The sequence below is a fragment of the Syngnathus typhle genome, linkage group LG16 (assembly GCF_033458585.1).
Source record: "Syngnathus typhle isolate RoL2023-S1 ecotype Sweden linkage group LG16, RoL_Styp_1.0, whole genome shotgun sequence".
Taxonomy (NCBI): Eukaryota; Metazoa; Chordata; class Actinopteri; order Syngnathiformes; family Syngnathidae; genus Syngnathus; species Syngnathus typhle.
The window spans coordinates 6853688-6873792 of NC_083753.1; the positions used below are offsets into that span (position 1 = coordinate 6853688).

The 20105-nt window shown below is 46.1% G+C and overlaps 3 protein-coding genes across 3 annotated transcripts in view; 1 reads left to right on the forward strand and 2 right to left on the reverse strand.

Moving 5' to 3' along the window:
- Positions 1-478: 478 nt before the first annotated feature.
- On the reverse strand, positions 479-11712 carry pld1a (phospholipase D1a). The gene is made up of 25 exons (XM_061301150.1): positions 11552-11712; positions 8146-8352; positions 7747-7916; positions 7536-7678; positions 6847-6958; positions 6701-6766; positions 6532-6590; positions 6329-6421; positions 5910-6062; positions 5689-5838; positions 5517-5600; positions 5330-5411; positions 4949-5245; positions 4683-4887; positions 4472-4600; positions 4215-4333; positions 3781-3894; positions 3309-3419; positions 3144-3232; positions 2906-3019; positions 2788-2837; positions 2571-2705; positions 2269-2422; positions 2058-2175; positions 479-1986 (listed from the first exon to the last, which is right to left on the reverse strand). The coding sequence occupies exons 2-25, from the start codon at positions 8315-8317 to the stop codon at positions 1762-1764; spliced, it is 3144 nt and encodes a 1047-aa protein (XP_061157134.1). The 5' UTR covers positions 8318-8352; positions 11552-11712; the 3' UTR covers positions 479-1761.
- Positions 11713-13634: 1922 nt separating this feature from the next.
- Positions 13635-14847, forward strand: ghsra (growth hormone secretagogue receptor a). The gene is made up of 2 exons (XM_061301180.1): positions 13635-14466; positions 14540-14847. Exons 1-2 carry the CDS (start codon positions 13635-13637, stop codon positions 14845-14847), a joined length of 1140 nt encoding a protein of 379 aa, XP_061157164.1.
- Positions 14848-15617: 770 nt separating this feature from the next.
- fndc3ba (fibronectin type III domain containing 3Ba) overlaps positions 15618-20105 on the reverse strand; it is a 41867-nt gene continuing 37379 nt past the window's right edge. The window contains exon 27 of the mRNA XM_061301149.1: positions 15618-19797. Within this exon, the coding sequence (XP_061157133.1) occupies positions 19459-19797 (339 nt within the window). The 3' untranslated portion in view covers positions 15618-19458. The remainder of the gene's footprint in view (positions 19798-20105) is intronic.

Sequence of the window (20105 nt, forward strand, 5' to 3'; positions counted from 1 at the left end):
GGTTTGGGAGGTGGAGGGAGGGAGGGAGGGCGGGGCTAAAAAGGCGGACCCGAGCTGCGGGGAGTCTCGCACTTTCAACGCGTCATGTGACTCGCTCGTGTCATCCAAATGATACGCTCATTATTGTTATAGGAATCCATAATTAAGTGTGAAAGACCGTCAAAAGTCAAAATAAGTACATAAGTATTCTTCTATTTGGTTTTTATTAAAAATGAAAATATAAATACAGATTATCACCATAGTTTGCGTATTTTTAATATGTTCATTTCTTGATGTTTTGTTTATTTAAAATATTTAACTTAGTTATATAGAATATTTTTAATGAAATGATGTTATAGTTACGATGATTTTTTTAAATTCTGTATTTAATCAGACAATCAACAGCATTATTATTGTTATGTGCAAATTTCAAATTGAATGAATGAAATAAAAATCACGTTTTTTTTCAGACAATCTCCACATACTAACTCAAAGTGTCTTCGTTATGAACAAGTGATCAATTTTATTAGTTTGCCATTTTACGCAGGTCCAGTGAACTGAGCAGATTCGACACGGGACTGTACAAAACTATTAAGAGTAATAGATAGATTGACTGATTAATTCAGTTATGTATTACACATCATTAAAAATTAAAAAAAAAAAAAAAAAAGCAGCTGACTGACCGTAAATATGGATTATTACTGTCATTTGTAAATACAGTTAGTCCATCCTACAGGAAGGGTTCAAATAGGAGAAGGCAAAACGGAAGGTGCTAAAATGTAAAAGTAGTTTGTGGTCCCAGTCAAGCGGTGATTAGTGGACGTTATTACCTGTACAAATAACAAGCTCAACTTTCCAGCACTGTCAAAGCGGACGTTATTGTGTCACACATATGAATTGTCACTAATTCTACATTTATGTTCTACCTGATGACATTGCAAAATACCAAGAGTGGTTCTTAACATTCACATTGGAAGGAGGGCTGGGTGGGAGTGTAAAGGGCTCCTTCGGGTATAAAATGTTACAGTTCAATACAAAATTATCTTCCACAGCATTAAAAGATATTAAAAACAATAAAATGTGTCCATTTTCAATTAAAAGGGAGCATTTACTTTAAATTAAAAAAAAAAAATGTCTGAAGGGGGAGTTTGCTTTGTAAAAAAAAAAAATCATAAGCTGTACTTGTAAATCAGCACCACCTGGCGGACAGAACGTGGAATAACATGAGGAAAGATTGTCTCAAGTTACTACTACTTTCCCAATCACCCCATTCCAGCACGATACGTGTCAAGCTCTGACGTCATAAAGGTGGGTACAGTACATAAAGCCTTATTAGAGTGACTCAAAAATAAACGTTTTAAGGGGCTTTACACTCAAGTGCTTTGTGGAAGTTTTTCAAAAATCCACAGATCAACTTGAAATTCGGTAGGCATGTCTAGCATGAGTAGACGAATAAATACATCAAACCCAGGCTCAAAATCATCAAGGATGTTCTATAGAAGTGGCCATTTTGACCATCTCCTTCAAGCGCAAACTAGTCCTCAAGATTTTTGTGACCAAATTTGAACCACATATACTCGAGGCAAAATGAGCCCCTGGTGTCGAGCAACACATAACGCAACCGTTGCCATCTCAGTATCATGCGGGTTGTATTTGATCCCAGAGCTGGTCCCCCCCTTTGTTGCAACAAAGCTTCTCTCTCAGGAAGTGGCATCCCATTATCATCCTTAGTAACGCTGCAAGCGCGAGATAGCGTACCAGCATCCGGCTTTGACAAAAGTCCTACGTCCATATCTCGGTGGGCACCATGGCTTCCTTCGTCCCGACCGAAGGCATGAGGTTGTGCTCCGACAGGAAGTCCAGAGGAAACTGTACCAGGAAGCCGCGGATCTTGCGCAGCTCCTCTTGAGCGCGGGCCTGGTCGCTCTGGGCCAGACCGGGCTTGGACTGGTACTGCTCCAGCTCGGACATGTTGCGCACCAGCGAGGAGGGAAGGCAGCGGAACACCTGCGGAGGGACATAAGCGCAGCGTCAGAACACGTGGTCCCGCCATAGTGTCAAGTGATGTCTCGTCGTACCTTTTCATAAATGGTGGCGTTCCGGCCCGCCGTGGTCATCCACACCTCCTTGTAGAAGCGGTCACTGATGGGGTCGGAGAGATCGATGGTTGCGTCGTCGTGTCCGCCGAGGATCGTCCTATGCATTATACAAATAATAGATAAACCCGCAGATCCGTATGAAGATAAGCCACGCTAACAACGGGATGGATGAAATGAATAATTCTCTCACCGAAAGCATTCCAGACGCAAGCCCAGCGCGTACGGGCCGGCCTCAAACTCGCGTCCGTCCATTACGGAGGCCACCTTTTCCGTGTCCTCCACGATGACCGCCACCTCGCTGTCACGCTTGCCCAGCATGCTGCGGTCGTTGATGTTGGCCGAGCCTGAAAGTGGAAAGAATCCGATGGTTGATGCGTCCTACCGCTTTCTCACCACCGGGTGGCGTAAGAGTGTAACGTTGAGTCTTATGCGAGTGCTGACAGATTTCTGGACCGGTCGACGCTCAGAAAGCGTCGAATGGCGGCGACGCACCGATGATGACGGTGTTGTCGTCGGCGATGAGCATCTTGCTGTGCACGTAGATGAGCTCCGTCACCAGGCGGCCTTCCAGCTCCACGTGCGTGCGCAGCCCGGCGAAGGAGATATAGTTCATCCAGTGGTCGTCCACTGCGGTGACGAGAGCGAGGTTTTCAAACGCGACAAGGATTTTCTTTCTTTCGATTTTTTGGGGAGGGCATCACAAACTTACACTCCTTCTTAAGCTGGGAGATGATGGAGCACTCCCCTCGGCTCATGGTTCTGAAAAGCAAAACGAGAGAGATACGGTTAGTTCCGGCGCTTTTAAGGCCATGGTGCTGGTGCTCTACCTGTAATTAAAGTGCATGACTGCCTGGATGGCGCTCCCCCCGCCGGTGGTGATGTCCCCCTCGAAGCCGGGAAGCAAAGGGGTCACCACGTACACGCGATACTTCTTGCCTTCTCTGTCAACACAGGGGAGCGGACATTTCATCGGTTACGCCGAACGATATCCGGTTCCCTCGCTGATGGCAACCAAAACATAAAATGGATGATTTTTGTCGAGACATTTTGGAAGTCAACACTTACTTGTGCGCTCTGAGGATCCTCTCGATGATGGCGTCTCCGATCTTGTTGTACACCGTGCGGTTGTTGGCGCAGCTGATGAAGAACTGGTTCTGAGAGGAGAAAGAAGATGTCAAAATGCTTTCACTGTACCGTACTTCCTTTTTGATGAAACGTGTTTTTTTTTACCTCGATGTAGATGTAGTGTTTGCTCTTGGCAATGACTTGGATGTATGCGTTGTGGATGGACTCCTCGTGGTACTTTATGCCGGCCGACCAATCGGCTGCTGAGCGCAAGACCTTACATGGGAGGGGGGGGGGACTTTTAGATCTTCTTTAATCAAGAAACACTCACTAGCAACTCCCTCATGAACAGCTCAGATAACTAAACTGTGACCAAAAGTGTCCAGTTACACTTCAGAACTGGCACAAAGCAGGAAAAACAAGGATGTATTGCTTTTTTTTTTTTTCTTTCTCCTGGTGGTTACGTAATGTTGCTTTTGGCACACGGACTCCCTTTTGTGTCCTTCCAGCAGCTTTCGCGGCCGCGTTGGTAATGCAGGAGCTCGTACTCTTCATTATTATGATTTCTTTTTTTTCCCTCCCAAGCCTTCCATCAAAGTTGTTGTGTTGCAGTGAAGGGTTGGCAGGGTTCTCTTACCTGCACTTTGGCATTCACACAGTCGGGCACTTGGTATCGGAGCTCAGTGGCGGTGGCGTGAGACTTTGGCAGCAGGAAGGGATAAGATAGAGAGCGGTACTTTGGCTTCATGATCTGGAGGAGGAGGTTGGCGGGGGTGAGAAGGTGTGACCTCACGTTGCAGAGGAAAGCATAAGTGGGAAAATAAAGGTGATTTTTTTTTTCCACACTTAGAGTGAGACATTTCCTTGAATTCTGACGAGGGAGTGTTTATTGACCGCCGTGTGTGTGTGTGTGTAGTGAGGCACGTAATGGTGACCTCTTGTCAATGATTCTCTTGTGGAAACATTCCAGTATTCATTGTGTGGCTTACTCTAGTGTATGTGCCTTGGCCACCAGGGGGCAGTGTAACACTTGAAGGTTATGATTCTACAGTACTTGCATGCTGCCCTTGCCTTGGTGAAGTTCCAACGCTGAATAAAGTGTCGGGCCACGGAGCGAGCGGCTCTGCCGTGCACCACCGAGGCGATGTCATGCCACGGCATCCTGGGAGTGGTGTAGCGGTCAATGAAGTCTGCACAGAGCAGAAGATCAGAGGATTTTGCGATTGACTTTTTCCATAAAATTACATTTTTTTATTTATTTTTTCTTGAGAAAACTGCAATTTAAGATTTGTTATGTCATTTCCTTTTCAGTCCTTTGTGCTACACACCGTCGAAAGGTCTTTCCAGCTGGATCCAGTCCTTGTAGACAAAGTTGCAGTAGTCCTTTCCATGCCAGAAGCGAGTGTTTCCCTGCAACTCTCCTACACCTGTTTTAAGGCTTTGCACCGAGCCGCTCTCTGCAAACACAAACGCGCGCTCGGGCATGAAGCAATAAAAAAAAAGAAAAATATACGGAGTTGAGTGGACGCTTGCTCTCACCCGAGCTGTCCACGCTGCTGACGCTGTCGCTGTGCTGCAGGGTGTGCTTGTGCAGGTGCCGAGACAAACTGAAACGAGCGCGCCGGCTGCGCCCGACGCCCTTCAGCCTGGGCAGCTCCGCCGGGTCTGCGGCGGGCGTCCCGCGACCGTTGCTCTGTGACACGCCGTCCACATGCGGCGGCGGCGCCTTATTGGACTGAGCGGCCTGAAGAACAAAACCAGCGCTAACACGTTTTGGATTTTATAAACGTGTGCGCGGGTCTGACCTGCTCGAGCGCCACGGAACGGGTCACGCTGCCGACGTCCGTCAGCCGATGCTCCCTGTCGTCCCAGCGACCGTACGCCAGGTCGATCCCGCCCACGAAAGCAACCGATTGGTCGACCACCACGATCTTCTCGTGATGCGCCCACAGGTAGACGGAGGAGGACACGTGGTCTGGATGGCGCATCACCTTGATGTTGGGGTGCAGGCGCATGAGCGTTCGCTTGCTGTAGCCCGAATTGATGCCCAATGCCAGCTCCACCTCCTTGTAGAGCATCACAAAGACGCGCACTCCTTGTTGCTGCCGACACACACACACGCGCACGCAGCATGATCATCGAGCAAGTGCCCCACGAAGTCGGCTAGCGATTGCGGCCTCACTTACGGCTTTTCGCTTGAGGATGCAGTCCAGCCTCCAACGGTTTCCCTCCACCACAGGTCTCTTGAGGAAGATCTCTGGACTCAGCCTGTAAGCAGCACACATCATTTCTTACACTTGGTTTCGCCACTCAATGCATTTTAGGTGTTTGTAATACAATTCCGCTTAGCAACTAAAAGCCCGTGAGACTCACCACCAGTCGGTGATGAAGATTTCTTCTCTGGCCTCCTCCAAGGCATCGGCTACGTCCTCCATGTAAGTCTTGCCATTCACGTACCTGCATGGCAACATTAGTCAGTATGAATTTATTTAGACACATGTTATAACAATTCAAATGATCATCCATTTTGTAAGATTGCCCTGACCATTTAGCTGGAATGTTTTCCTGTTCCTGCGCAAAGGATCCAAAGCGGTGATCCCGCAGAAAGGCCTTGCCATTATTCCGGACAAAGTTCTCGATGCTCTGACCCCACCAGCGGGCGTGTCTGTAGCTGCTGCACTTGAACACCAGCGCCCTGCGGGGGGGCGCAAGACCTCACCTTGTTGATCTGAAAACAAATTGGCCCACCTGCCCGCCCGCACGCACCTGCAAAGACTGTCAATCCTGACCCCGTGTTTGGTCTCTGTGTCTTTGGAGTCCATCTTGATGCTGAACTCTTTGTCCACCAGCAGCACGAAAGAGATGGCCCCCGTATCGGGTTTCATGTACAGCAGGAATGAGTCCTTCACCACCAGCCACCTAATATATAACACAAAAGTGCATCTTTTGTTGCTTGTTGTTTTTTGGGAGAGGCAGGCTGTGGGAAGCAAATCATCACGTCGTCGTAGGTGGCTTGACGGAGCCTTCCAAATGTGTGGGATTATTTTCTGCGTGTGTGTGTGTGTGCTCTCGCAATATATTGTAAAAATGCTCACATAATCATTTGGCTATGATAAAGAGAAGGAGGCAGCGAGAGCAGAAAAAGACAAAACATGCTAGGAAAAATAAAAAAGCCAGTGACCAACCGTTTGGACCAGCGGTAGCAGGCTTGAGTGTGACCGCAGCAGTTCAAGCCGGGGATACGGTGACCCCCGGAGCGCTTGTGTATCATCCCTTCCCTGTGATAAGAACAACATACAAAACACAATACAATTTAAATCGTGCATCTAAAAATGTAAATGATTTGATTTAACAGTGCATTCAAGTGAAGCTGAGCCAAAGCGCTTACAGTCCTTTGGGGCCCAGGTCGTGAATGAAGGACAGCTGGCTGACGTCAATGAACTCCATCTGCCAAAAGACGACAGCGTCACGCCGTGCGGCCATTTGAATCCCCACGCCGAGTCATCAATTGGCTCATCAGATGACAAAAGCGGTGTGAACATTGCCGGGATACTCACGGTGTGATGGTATTTGCGGTACAAAGCCATTTTCAGCAGCTTGTTCAAGTAGTCCTCCAATTGTCTCTGGAGAAACACACACAGAAGCATTCTATCATTTTGGAGAAGAAAGAATATACACTCATCAGGAAGCCATCGGTACGTACCCGCCGGCTGGACACCTGCTCGTCCCGCACCAGCTCGTCACCTCCGCCCCTGGGCAGCGAGGGCATCTCCCTCACTTCGCTCTTCCTCACCGTCCTCCTCTTCACCGTGTGGCTGCGACACAAGGAGACTTTGTTACGATTGCTCAACCGAAGCATTGTCGCCGTGCACGGCGTGGCCGCGCAGGTGTTTGCGGAAGCTAATGCGGTTAGCGAGAATAGATTGACGACGGGGTGAGTCGGCCTTGAGGGCAGCGCTTGGGAATAGAAGTGTTTTGGCAAACTGTGTGACACAGACGTAATAAAGTTGAGTCCACAACGTGGAACGGGTGTTATTAAAAGCAGTTTGCAGTTTTTGAGCTGTGGAAAAGGACCGCAAGTCCATATTTTGGCTGCCTTGAAAAGGTGAATCTGAGTACACACGCACAGTGTGGAAATGGAATGAGTGTAAGTAGGCAACTGACAATTGCGAAAAGCAAGTTTTACCAGTTTGATATGCTAAATCAACAATGACGAAAAATTTCGGGTTAGCCTCAGCATGCTCTTCAAATGGCCACATGAGAAGTATTCACTAAAACCGCTTCTAAATCAAATAAATGATATATCTTACAATACAAAAAATACAGACGAAATGAAAAACAAGTTCAGCGTGGTTTTGCTTGCGATATGCAAATGAGGTGGGCAGGCCCCACCTGCGCGACGGCAGCGGTATCCTCATGAAGGTTTTGTACGTCCGCAGCTCTCGATGCAGATCCATAAAGTGCTTCTCCTTCCTCTTCACCATCCAGGTGAACTCGCCGTGCTTCATCTCAATCTTGAACACGGCGGGCAGAGACTGCACGCAGGCGATGGGTCAGGAATGGCTTCCGTATTTACGGCGTTGAAACGTTTGCTGCTTCGTACTTTATTGACGCTGCGGTGATGCGACAGGTTGAAGCGATCCTGCGCCGTGGTGAAGCGCTCCACCTCCAGGATGCGGACGGTGATGGGCACCGTGGGCAGGAAGACCGTGGCGCTGGCCTCCTTGAAGCCCACCGTGGCGTACACGGCCGAGAACGGGATGCGGCAGTCCCCTGGGGGAGGAGAGAAGGCAGCGGTAGTGGGTGAGAGTCACGAACGCTGAGTGGGATGCTACGCTGAAGAATCTCGGCTTTGCTTCCAAGATTTCGACGCTTTCCAAACTACTTTGTGCACAAGCTGGATGTAACGGCATTATGAAGTATCGTTTCTCGGTATCGGAGGGTATTGTCATTAAAATAAATAAATAAAAAATAGGGATCCCTCATAATATTAATTACGTACCGAGGCTGTTTCCCTCGCAGTCCACCTCCTCCCCGTCATCAAAGTCCAGCTCTCGGGTATCCAAGCTCTCCACCAGATCGGCCATATTGATTCCTTCCGTCACCGTGACGTCCGGACTTTCGGCGTTCACCAGATTGAGTCTGCTGCTCGTAGGCGGAGCCTTGGGCAGCATGCTCAGCAGGCGTTAGCGCCCGGAGCAGGGCGCGCCTGAGAAGAGATGAAAACGCACATGACGGTGACCAAAACGTAGAAGGCGGGCCTCCACTAGGCCCAAGAATAACAACTTGAAGATGAGTCCACGTTTTTTAAGGCTTTGTCAGCTGGCGCGGTCCGTGAGACTTTGTATTTGCGGCTGCGCCCGAATGAGTCAGAGATGCGACATCATTGCCGAATACGAGTTCCGTTCATTCTCATATGAGCACACTGACGCCAACGACATCAAACACTCTCTCCAACTTGCAAAACTTGTTTTTTTTTTTACCTAAAACAAATACACATTACAATAATCCAACATTAGTAAAAAGAAGAAAAAAAAAGAAAGAAAAAAAGGAACAGCAAGCTGACTCAGCAAAAAAATGGTAACAGAATCTATCATCTCCTGAAACTTTATTGTTTATAATTTGCGTTCATGGACCGTCCTTTATCCATAACATCAAACTAAGACGAAGAATAGGGAAAACGTAGACATACAAAGACTCATTGAACACACGAGATTCATGGGAAAGGTAGCAGGGACACGGGAGGATATCACGTGTCCGTCTCATTGGCAAGAACCAACAAAAGAATTCGAAGGAAACGAGTGCCTGAGGTGTTTCAAGAGTCATTTGGAATTACAAAGACTCTTTCCCACAAGGAGTGTAATGACTCGTATATATGAACGCGCACGTTCAAAATCCCAAAAGAACTGGCTCGAAAGAGCAGTAAAGGTCACGCAAAAGAAAACGGAAACAAATAACAGCTTGACAGTAAACATTCCCCAGTCGCCGACAGGTACGGGCACGTTCGCCCCGAGTCTTCATTCAGCCGCTCGGTCATTTAGAACATTTGTTCATTAATCGTGTTTATGGCCAACAGGTAACAAAAACTCTTGTTGGTTTTTGTAGTCGTTTTTGTTAGTTGGATTTGGTAGAAATTGTTGCTAGTAAGAACCAGAAATATGAGGAAGCAGGATGACCATCTTTATATTTGCAACTGAATAAAACCAGAGCGAGGCGCTCTTAGTTTCTATTATTTCTGACAGTGCTGCGTTATCTCCCGGGTCTAAGAATAACCGTGCTCTCCCGTCAAGACGACCCGCTCAGAGGTTAACTCCCGAGGGTGCTGGAATGTCGGAAGAAGTCTTCATGTTTTCACGTACACACACAAAAAAGTGCAACCTGGAGGTACAATCGTTGCATTTATCGCTCCCTTCTGTGACTTCCTGCTTCCTGTCCTGTTGTCATGGTGATGTTTTTAAGACATGAATATTAACATTTCTTAAATGTCACTTCGTTCAGATGCACACGCGCTGGAACTCGTCAGTCAGGGGAGAAGGAAAAAAAAAACATGTTGAGTGGGTGAAGACGTGCGGGGGACGGCTGGGCGCCGAGAATAAAGCTTCTCTGGCTCCGCTTCGCCGAGCCTTCAAAATACTTTGCTTGACCCCGAACATGGCTAACTTGTGATTACTTCTCACTATCAGCCGTTCTCATGTATCTGGGATACTTTTGATCTCACTGAGGAGAGTGTGAGTGAAACAGCGGGATGGCTGGGTGGAGAATGTTTATATATCAACCCAGTTGCACAATGTGTTTCTGCCCCGCAGCTTCAGGACATCCTGGCGGCGCCCAGAAACTTGGATGGTGCCAAGCTTCTTCACTTCTGACCAAGCGGAATGAAGTGGGACCCAAGAATATATTGTTCTGGATGTCCTAAAGAACAACAACGGGACTGGAAGCTACTGTACTGGTTTTCGCGTACCAGCAGGGGGAGCCGACGTACCACCCGTGGTAACGTAAGCGCGCTTTAAGAGTCATTGATCCGTCGATACAATGCAGAAGTCATCAACGTCGCACGAACAGAGCGTGCGGTGCCAAGCTCCTCCTGGCGCAGATGGAGAAGATGGCAGAAAGAGAGGAGGTCTGTGACACCTCTCTCTCTCTGCCCACACTAAAGCTGCCTATTATCTAATCCACGGGAAAAGAGGGGGTTGGGGGTGACAGGGACGCTCCAGGAGGCGCCAGCGACAACGAGGGAGCAGTCATGCTCGTCACCGTAGCGCCGCAAACACAAGGCGCCATTGTGCCAATGGTCGGCCGTCTTTTTGGGCGCCCGCCCGGGCCCTCAGGCATGTCACGGTGACCGAGCCGGAGCCAAGATTCAAAGCACTCGCGTCCAGACAACTTTGGGACACTCCCTGTTTACTGTGAACACAGGAGACAGTATGAAAAGCTCTCTGTTTTAAGAAAGGAGCCACACGGACAGAACAAAACTGGTACAGTGGCTATTGAAAGTCTACACACCCCTGTTTAAATTTTTGAGGATATACAGTTAAATCATTTCAAAACTTTTCCCAGCATGAATGCGACCTATATAATGGCGAGTCATTTTGCTTTAGTCTTATTTAGTCATTAAGATCTGGCAATAGTAAACGTTACGTTTTGTCAGGCATTGTGACTTGTTTCATTACCATATCTTAAGATGTGCATGACAAGTTAGTGAACTTGTGCACCCTGCGTTGACTCACAGTTGCTAAATATTGAAATGATTCTCAATCGTACATAAACCTCCAGCGTATCATTTTGGGCTCGCAACGCGCTTTATTCTAAGCTTCAATTGGACAGCGTACAGTCAAAAATTCTTTGCGGTCGACAAGCTTTAAGAATGATTCCGCAGGCTGCACACATTTTACAGTTGCACATCTGGAAAACATTTAAGCCGAGAGTCCACATTGCACATCCATTCATACATGCACAACTCTCACTCCACAGATTCGAACCTTGAACCATAGAACTGTGAGCCGGAAGTTCAAACCGCTTTGTAATTGTAATTTCTTGTAATTGGGAAAAATGGAACACTTGGGGGTGATGCTGTTGAGGGGGGAGACAACATGGAATAACATTGTCAATCCCTGAGGGCCAATTAAGAATGTGTTCGAACAATATTTGAACTTTCTTCTGACATTCCAGCAAATTCTTTCCCAATGTGAATGTGTGCGCGCGATGGAGCAAACACCTGTGGAATCTTACACAACTCTCCCACGCTTTCTTCGTCAGTGTTACACAAGAAACATAAAAACAACAGTAGAAGTAACTCAACAACTATGACATACATTTTGGGCGATAAACGGTGTCCATTTTGAGAGCTCGTAGTGACACCCCAAAAGACACAAATAGAACAACGAGAAAGCGAGGAAAACGTCACCGACCTGCTCTCTGGGTGGACGCGAAGTCCACATGTTTGCTTTGCTTCGGTCCACTTGTTGGAAGACAAGAAAAAAAAAAAAGCAACAAGAGCAAGCTTGCTCCTCCACTTGCGGGTGTCAGTAAAAGTGTGTGACTGACAACAAGGCAGTCAAGAGAGTCAACTCTGAAAGATTTCTCCAGAGGCGAGACGAGAAACTCGTAGCCAATCAGAGTGGAGAAGGCGGGATCGTCCGGAGTCTCCGCCAACCAGAGAGGAGTGATTCCTCCATAGGAGTCAAATGCCGAGGAATTGGGAGGAGCCAATGGGAAAGGAGAAGACTGGGCCTGCTGTAATGACGTCATGGCCTCCAGTCTTGACTGTTATTATAGCAATATTATGTCTTGTGATTTGTCCGATTTTTTTTGTTAATATGTCAATTAACGCACATTTAACCCAATACTATCGTCTAATGAGTCACGTATTTCTGTAATTAATTTACGTAAGAGGCTATGCTTTTTAGAATTGTTTTCTCGTTTTTTTCTACGTATAAAAATAGACATCCACAGATAAGTAATAATTGAATCAGATTGTATTTTTATTATTAACCATATGGGAACTATTTGTGGTTTTATATTACAAACAATTACAGTAGTAGTAGTATTGACGTAGTATTGAGCTAATCTCTTACGCCACCGTGTGGACAAAAAGTAGAACGCCACACAGTGGCCTACTTATTGGAGCAACTTTAAACTTCAACCTGAATCTCGCCGCGTTCCAGGAACAATTCAAACGAAACGAGTTCCAATCTAACCCCCACACAACACCCACCTAAAGGACTAAAGGTAATAGAAATGAATACACATAGATTTTTAAAAGTCATCCTAAATGACAAGACAGTTGATTCTTGCTCACAACACACACACAAACATAACATTCTGGACAGCTACATACCTATTATATGACGAAAAGTGTCCTTTAAAAATTAAATCCCTTTCCTTGTGTCAGTGTTGCGTATGACTTTCCTGTTCGCCGTGCATCGTTATTGTGCGACTCATAAAATATAGAAAACGCCCTCCAGCAAACAAGGCAAAGGCCACGGTGATAACATTATGTACTTAGGGCATGATGAGGACTCCGTGCATGCGACAATAAAAGGTGTACCCTCCCTATTGGGATTGACTCTTTTTGCGGGATGGCCAGTAGGTGGCGTCACAGCACCATCATCAATCAATCAATCAATCCAACGCCTCCCTCCTATGCAGCTCTGCACATGCGCACCTGATTCATGTTGTTTTGGTGCACCCACCTTCAAACAAGCACATGCTGGACGCGCAGCACGCAGAGAACACCATTCATCATTGACTGTTTCTACATCCCCAACGCATGCTCCATGCAAACGATGCGTCGGCGCTACCTAGTGCTGGTGGCTTGGATCAAATTGTCCCCTCCTTTCACTCCCATCATGTTTGTTTTTACGATGGCTGTTGTCTTTGGGTGACTTTTGGACCCCAAGATACGTTGATGTGGATTACAGAAAGAGATTTACGACGATTTTTACTTTGTCCAATTTTTCCCTTTGTGGTGCATTTGAGTTGGATCGTGAAACCTCCAAACTGATGGAAACATTCGGAATAAATGTACATTTCTGTTAAAACCGATTTGGGGACGTTAAATTGACTTCACACCTTCTCTGTGCGCCGAGGGGTTCGGATTTTGTGTTTTACGCACGGCTGCCGATCGACATTTCCCTGATCTGGAGTTTGGTTTTACGCACGATTGCTGCTCTTTTTAAAGGGCTTGAAAATAGTCCGTGTTCGCTGGGGATGATCTACTACGGAAATTGAAGCAGTCGCGTGATTGGAATTTGTCATTTGGGTTGAATTTGACACGTTTTGTTCGAGCTGCGTGGCGTTTGGTTTAATTTTACGCACGACTGGTTCTCCTTAAAAACTGAAATGTTGGTTTGTAAGTTTTCGGCGTCCCACGTGTAAAGATTATTGAGGATTGTTGGATTCCGTTTTACGCACGGCAGGTTGCTCTCCAAAACGATCTCTGTGATGAAAGTGATGGGTGGTTGGCTGAGCGCACGTGACAAATGAGTCAGCATGCCCCAGGGACTCAACATCTCCTTGTGCCTCCTCCAAAACTGCAACTGGGACGAGAGCAGTAACACCAGCCATCCGAGCCGCGACTCGGACCTTCCCCCTCTCAACTTCTACAGCTTTCCCCTTCTCACGCTTATCACCGTGGCGTGCTCGCTCCTCTCCGTGGTGGGCGTGACCGGCAACGTCTTGACCATCCTGGTGGTGAGCAAGTACCGCGACATGCGCACCACCACCAACCTGTACCTGTGCAGCATGGCCGTGTCGGACCTGCTCATCTTCCTGTGCATGCCGCTCGACCTCTACCGCATGTGGCGCTACCGGCCGTGGCGCCTCGGCGACGCGCTCTGCAAGCTCTTCCAGTTCGTGTCCGAGTCGAGTACCTACTCGACCATCCTGAGCATCACGGCGCTCTCCGTGGAGCGCTACGTGGCCATCTGCATCCCGCTGCGCGCCAAGGCTCTGATGACCAAGCGGCGAGTGCGCTCGCTCATCTTGCTCCTGTGGTGCGTGTCCTTGCTGAGCGCCGGGCCCGTGTTTGTCATGGTGGGCGTGGAGCGGGACCACCTCGGCTTCAGCGCCAACGACAGCCACGCTCTCGGGAGGGAAGAGGACGAGTACAGGGACACGCGAGAGTGCAAGATGACACACTATGCAGTGGAGTCGGGCCTGATGGGCGCCATGGTGTGGCTGAGCTCCGTGTTCTTCTTCATGCCCGTCTTCTGCCTCACGGTGCTCTACAGCCTCATTGGCCGCCGCTTGTGGCATAGACATCGGAACACCAAGATCAGGTCACACCGGGACAGGAGCAACAGGCAGACAATCAAGATGTTGGGTGGGTTTTATCGATCGATCGTATCTTGTGACGAACCTTTGTGACATGATTGTATGTGACGTATCTTCTCCAGTGGTGGTGGTTCTGGCCTTCGTCCTGTGCTGGCTGCCCTTCCACGTGTGCCGCTACCTGCAGTCCCGCTCGCTGGACGCGCCGTCCCCTCTGCTGTCCGCCCTGTCGGAGTACTGCAGCTTGCTGTCGGTGGTTCTTTTCTACCTGAGCGCCGCCATCAACCCCATCCTCTACAACACCATGTCCTGGAAGTTCCGCGGGGCGGCGGCGCGCCTTTTCGGCCTCGGCCAACAAAAGCTACCTCGGACCCGCACCGCCAGTACGCTGAAGGCCGTGACAGAGGGGGGGATGGAATCCAACAGCTTTTAAAGCTTCGTCAAGGATGGGCGGAAGTACGGCCCGCTTCAAACTGGGTGAACCGAAGCGGACCAGGGTTATTGATGAAAAGCAGCAACTTCACTCTGTCAGGAGGTCGCCACAGAAATGTACTCACACTTTTTGCCAGGCACGTACCGATAGCAGGTATCGGGTACACATGGAGGATGCCGATACCAGCCGTCGATACTTCATGCAAAAAGATAAATCAGACTGTGCACGTCCTCCTTGGCAGTAGAAACGAACAAATTTCTCCGTCGTGGGATCAATAAAGTTCTAGCCTTATATTTACTCTGTATTGCTACTTGTGAAAGTGTTATTGAACATCCTTAGTTTTCTTTACACCTGGCAGATTTCAAATGACTTCAATGTCAAATCTGCTGGGCGAAATATATTAGTTTTATAAATTCTTCTGTCACGCCGTAAAATGTCACCAAGCTGTGAACTAATATTGTATCCATGTTGTCCAATTAATTATCACGACGCCGTTATGTAATGTACCGTGTCAAATTTATTACGAGCCCCTAAAATATGCTCGGTATCTTTGTAAAGGCAGAATTTTGTGCGGCTAATGTTGTGGGTTGTTAAAATAAAAAGTCCAGTTTTTGTCTTGTTGTTGTAAATAGACGCTTAGCTGTGATTAAACGTGTTTGAACATCATTTTGATTCCATGTTGTTGTTCAAAAAGCACCCACTCGAAATGCCAGTGGCGGAAAAAGTGCAGACGGAACATCGCAAACAACAAAATAAACTCGTGCTCGATGTCAGAAATTTTTTAAAACATTTATTGGGCATAAATATATTATATATACGCTACCGATACAGTTACGTTTTACATACATAGTGTAGTATTTGCAAAAAAAAATCTATACATTAAAATTGATATGGCAGTTTCTTTTTTTTTTTTTAATATAATGCATATGAAATTGTCTAACATTTACAATACTAGAAGAAATGCATGAATTTCTCTTTTAAAAAAAAAAAAATCTCAAATTCGTAGACCATGACAACCTGGAATGTTCACTCTTAAAAACGTGAGGTAAAAAATACATGTTTTGATTTGTTTGCACTTTAGTGTTTCCGCACTCTGTGGCCAATTGTTTAGTCAAAATAAAAATGTGTAGTCACTGTAAAAAAAATAACATACAACTGAAATAAAATATAAAATCACAAGGCACAGGCGTGTGTATGTGTGAGTTGGGGAGGGTCTGTTCATGTTTCTCGAAGTGGAATAAAAAAAATGTTATAGGGCCGTTTACGGATTGGACATATATAGGAAAAAAATAGGGATGGAACTCGGCTAAAAAGACATTGCGTGAAATTTAAGGATGAACCAAAATCACGCTAAAATTGGCCTTCTGGGCCACTCCGTACAGGGGCGGAGCTATTTTAGTTGATACAGGGCTGCTGGCCACCTCCTAAAATTCTCATCAGGCTTTTTATGAATTTAAAAAAAGTCTACAAATAACAGTCTTATTTTTCTGCAGTCTTTGGAAGGTGAGGATTTAAGGTTCATCCTGAAATTTCATCCAAAAGCCCAATATCCCTAACATGTGTTAACATCTAAATAGCACAGGTGAACCCCACACGGGTTGCCACGGCGACAAAAAAAGGTACACGCCAGCGACCAACGTCAACAGCCCGGCAGTAGTGTTTTAGATCAATAGAAAAGTGGTGGTGATATAAAAGTGCTTCAAATGTACTTATCACCTCTATAGATATCTCTGTACTGTATATCGTCTTAGCAAGAAAAAAAAAAAAACTGGATACAAAACACACTACTACTTGCTACGCTGAACAAAACTGGTCGATAAACTTGCCTGCCTGCGCTCGTGCGATTGTTTAAATTCGTCTTTATGTCAGTCACTTCCGGTACGAGATTATCCTCCTCTCCTCTAGGGGGCGACATGTTTGGACAATGGCACATTTTATTCTAACCCCCCGAAAAACAATATTGAAAAAACATAATCACAGATCAAGTAAAAATTTTTTTTGTCCTTTTCAGTAATAGTAATGCTGCTGTGTCGTTACGGATGATCACAGAACCCTTGGTCGGTACATCGAGTGAAGCCTGCACTTTGGCAAAAAAAAAAAAAAAAACTATCAGAAGCTTCATAATAATAACAAAACAAACAAAAAAAAAAGCCTAAGGCAGGCACATTTGTCTTTGCTACATGTCTTTCTCGAAGCATTAACAGATGACAACTCAGCCGAGCGTCGCCCAAAACGAGAGATGAAAGTAATAACGACAAAACAGTACATAAGTATTTGGTTACAAGTTTCATAACTGCGGAATCCCAACATCTGTAAGTGAAATATTCAAAAGGGTTACTGAGAGATAAGGAATGCTGGCCTTAAAAAAAAATCATTCTAACATAGAAAAAAACATGCTACGAGGAAGAAAGAAAAAAAAATAATTAGTATATAACTACACTTGTCTCTTAATCTTTTTAAACAATAAATAAATGAAGATTGCACTGTAATTGGCATTGTAAAGTACTGTATGCAAATATATAGTATAAATAAAACTAGAAAAAGAATCTACCATAATTTTCCCATTGACTTTGGCAAAAAAAAAAAAAAAATGTTGGGTGAGTAAACCACACGACTTGCTGACAAGGCACAGCATCTGAAGAGGACCAAGATGCAAAAAGTGGAGAGGAAGACGAGAAGGCGGCGGCGGCGGCGCTAACTTAAAGAGGTGGGATGGTCTTTTAACTCTCCTGTTATGTTGTGGCTCAAACTGACTAAAATCAAAAATTCGACAAAAGTTAGAGCTACAAATCAAACGGAGCCATTTTTAATATGAACTACAATTTAGTAGGTGTTTTTCTACTGACTATAAAAATGTTCCATTTGTACATATTAGCAATGAAAAGTTAATCACGCGTTATAATTTATTATTGTATTTGGGACTTTTAGCCATAGCTCAGGTCAAATTGACCGATGATAAATTTGAATTGAGTACAAATATTTTGTCAACACTAATTAAAATGGCTTGACATTATCAATTAAAATCGTTACTCGTGTTTATTGGATTGCTTTCGGGAACAACATGGCCAGGTTGGAATTGAGCTATTTTTAAGTTGACCTACAAATGAGTTTTGGCATTAGGGAAGGTTGTGCAATGGAATTATATCGGGATGCATTTTTATCCTTAAAAATAGCCTGGGTCAAATTGACCTAGGAACATTATTGATGTTCCAGTGAAAACAACCTAACAACAGAGTTAAAGGACCTTTTTCTATTTTTTATCATTTCCCTGAGGTACGTTAAGAGGCCTCATGTGTGGATTCCATTTCATTGTGTACCTTGGCTTTGTGTTTATTAGAGGGACGGCGTTCCGAATGCCCAGTGTATCAGAGGTGGGATAAAAAAAAAAAGACTAGAGGCGGAATATTGAGGGGCGGAGTGTTCCAATGTATGGATTTACTTTCACACCGCCCATCATCTGTGGAAATTTCATCCCGCTGCGCCATAACAGAGGCGGCACTTCACATCGACCCGAACCGTTTCCCTGCAACGAGGGAATTGTCTTCACTGGGTTGTGTGTGTAAGGCATTGGCTCTGATGCGCCAATTTTGCAGGAGCTGTGTGTGAAAATGCGAAAACCCCAGGGAATGATCTTCGCTGGGTTTCGTGTGAAAGGCAAAGGCGGAATAAATGTGTTACGATGCCATCATTTTGCTGGGTCTCTGTGTGAAAGTGGGTTTCACACTGCCAGGAATTTCACAGTGGGGTAAAAGCAGACTGGGAAATTGGAGAGTTATGTGCAAAGCATGTCATTGAGATTCTCGATTCCCTGTAAAAGGCAAAAGCGGTGTTATGGTGGGCTAATTTCGCAGGATGTCTGCGTGAAAGGGGGACTACAAGGCCGGTAAGCTGCGATCCAGTTTTAATGCCCCGATTGGCTTCCCGATTTGATCCAGCACGTCCAACCTGCTGACGCCTTGGCTTTCAACGCACTTGGGGATTATTTATGTGTGTGTGTACTTCTGTCTATATATATATATTTCTATTTTATATTAGATAACTGGTTTTCAATCCTACCCCAAAAAAAAAAAACATATCACAGGATAGCAGCATCTTACATCACACGTGGATTGCATCACTTTGGCGAGCGTTAAGAAGCGGAGCGGTTGCGCACATGACACCGGTTGAGTCATTGTCGACACGCGCATGTGTGTGTGTGTGTGTGTGTGTCATCCACTATGCGCGGCTAAAGCTTTGAATGCTTACATTAGAATATGGCTGAGTGGATAAAGACTGCAGCGAACAAAACAAAGAAAACAAGATGAAGGCAATGACCAGGAAATATACACGTCCTCTAATCGAATATAAAAAAAAAAAAAAACGCAAGTCAGTCTGAGCGACTGCTCACAGCTATTTTAAGGCTTGTGGATGATTTTTTTTTTTTTTTTTTTTTTTTTTGCCCTCAGCGTGGAGGTACAGCTCGGCTACAAAAAGCAAACACTGAAATAAAAGCCTTGAGGAGGAGAAGAGTGTCTCAAGTGTTTCTCTTGACAATCTGTTACAAAACGTTTCTCTTGGGTTTTGCTTTCTCTTTCTATCCTGTTGTAACAAAAAAAAAAAAAAAGGATTCCCTCACTTCATCAAAAAGTACTGCAGAATGCAGGCGATGAGGATGGAGAGACCGGCGAAGACGCACACGATGAGCGCGGCGAAACGCTCGTCGCTGGACATCAGGCTCGCCGCCGCGCCTCGGCCGGGGCCGGCCGAGGCGGCGCAGGCTCCGCCTCCCGCCGCTCCGCCGGCCCCTGAGGCCTCCTGGCGCCGCAGCGTGAAATGGGATGAGGGGCTGAGCGGGCCGCACAGTTCCTGGCACGAGTCCTGGCAGCGGCGGCAGGCGCCCACACGAAAGCGGTAGTCAATGTTGGCCTGCAGGCTAGAGATCTGGAAGGTGCTCTCCTCGCCCTTAAACACCTGTCGCACAATGATGATGTCATCGTCACTTTTTGTAGTCTGACATTTTTGGGATCGAGACCAAAACTCGGCATTGGAAAAAAAAAAGTTATTGATATTAAACTCCCAATGAATAAAAGACGATTAGTCATCGATTTCAAAGCTCAGTGCTCACTCCAGAAAATTAATTAACATGTTAATAATAGTATTGAATATTGAAAATAGCTGTATTTTCCAGTCATGATTGTGCACTAAGCTTTTTTCCTCTCATTCACAAGCACAATAGTTGAAACTGCCACTGAGCTTCAGCGGTCGATCATAAATCCGCG

Bases quoted from the DNA above. Each gene is read 5' to 3' on its own strand.
- pld1a (XM_061301150.1), bottom strand. From the start codon at position 8,317: ATGCTGCCCAAGGCTCCGCCTACGAGCAGCAGACTCAATCTGGTGAAC. The intron at 6,422-6,531 runs GTAAGCGCTTTG...TTCTTATCACAG, and splicing joins GACCTGGGCCCCAAAGGACT to GGAAGGGATGATACACAAGC. The intron at 3,420-3,780 runs GTAAGAGAACCC...CTCCCATGTAAG, and splicing joins GTGTGAATGCCAAAGTGCAG to GTCTTGCGCTCAGCAGCCGA.
- ghsra (XM_061301180.1), top strand. From the start codon at position 13,635: ATGCCCCAGGGACTCAACATCTCCTTGTGCCTCCTCCAAAACTGCAAC. The intron at 14,467-14,539 runs GTGGGTTTTATC...TATCTTCTCCAG, and splicing joins GCAGACAATCAAGATGTTGG to TGGTGGTGGTTCTGGCCTTC.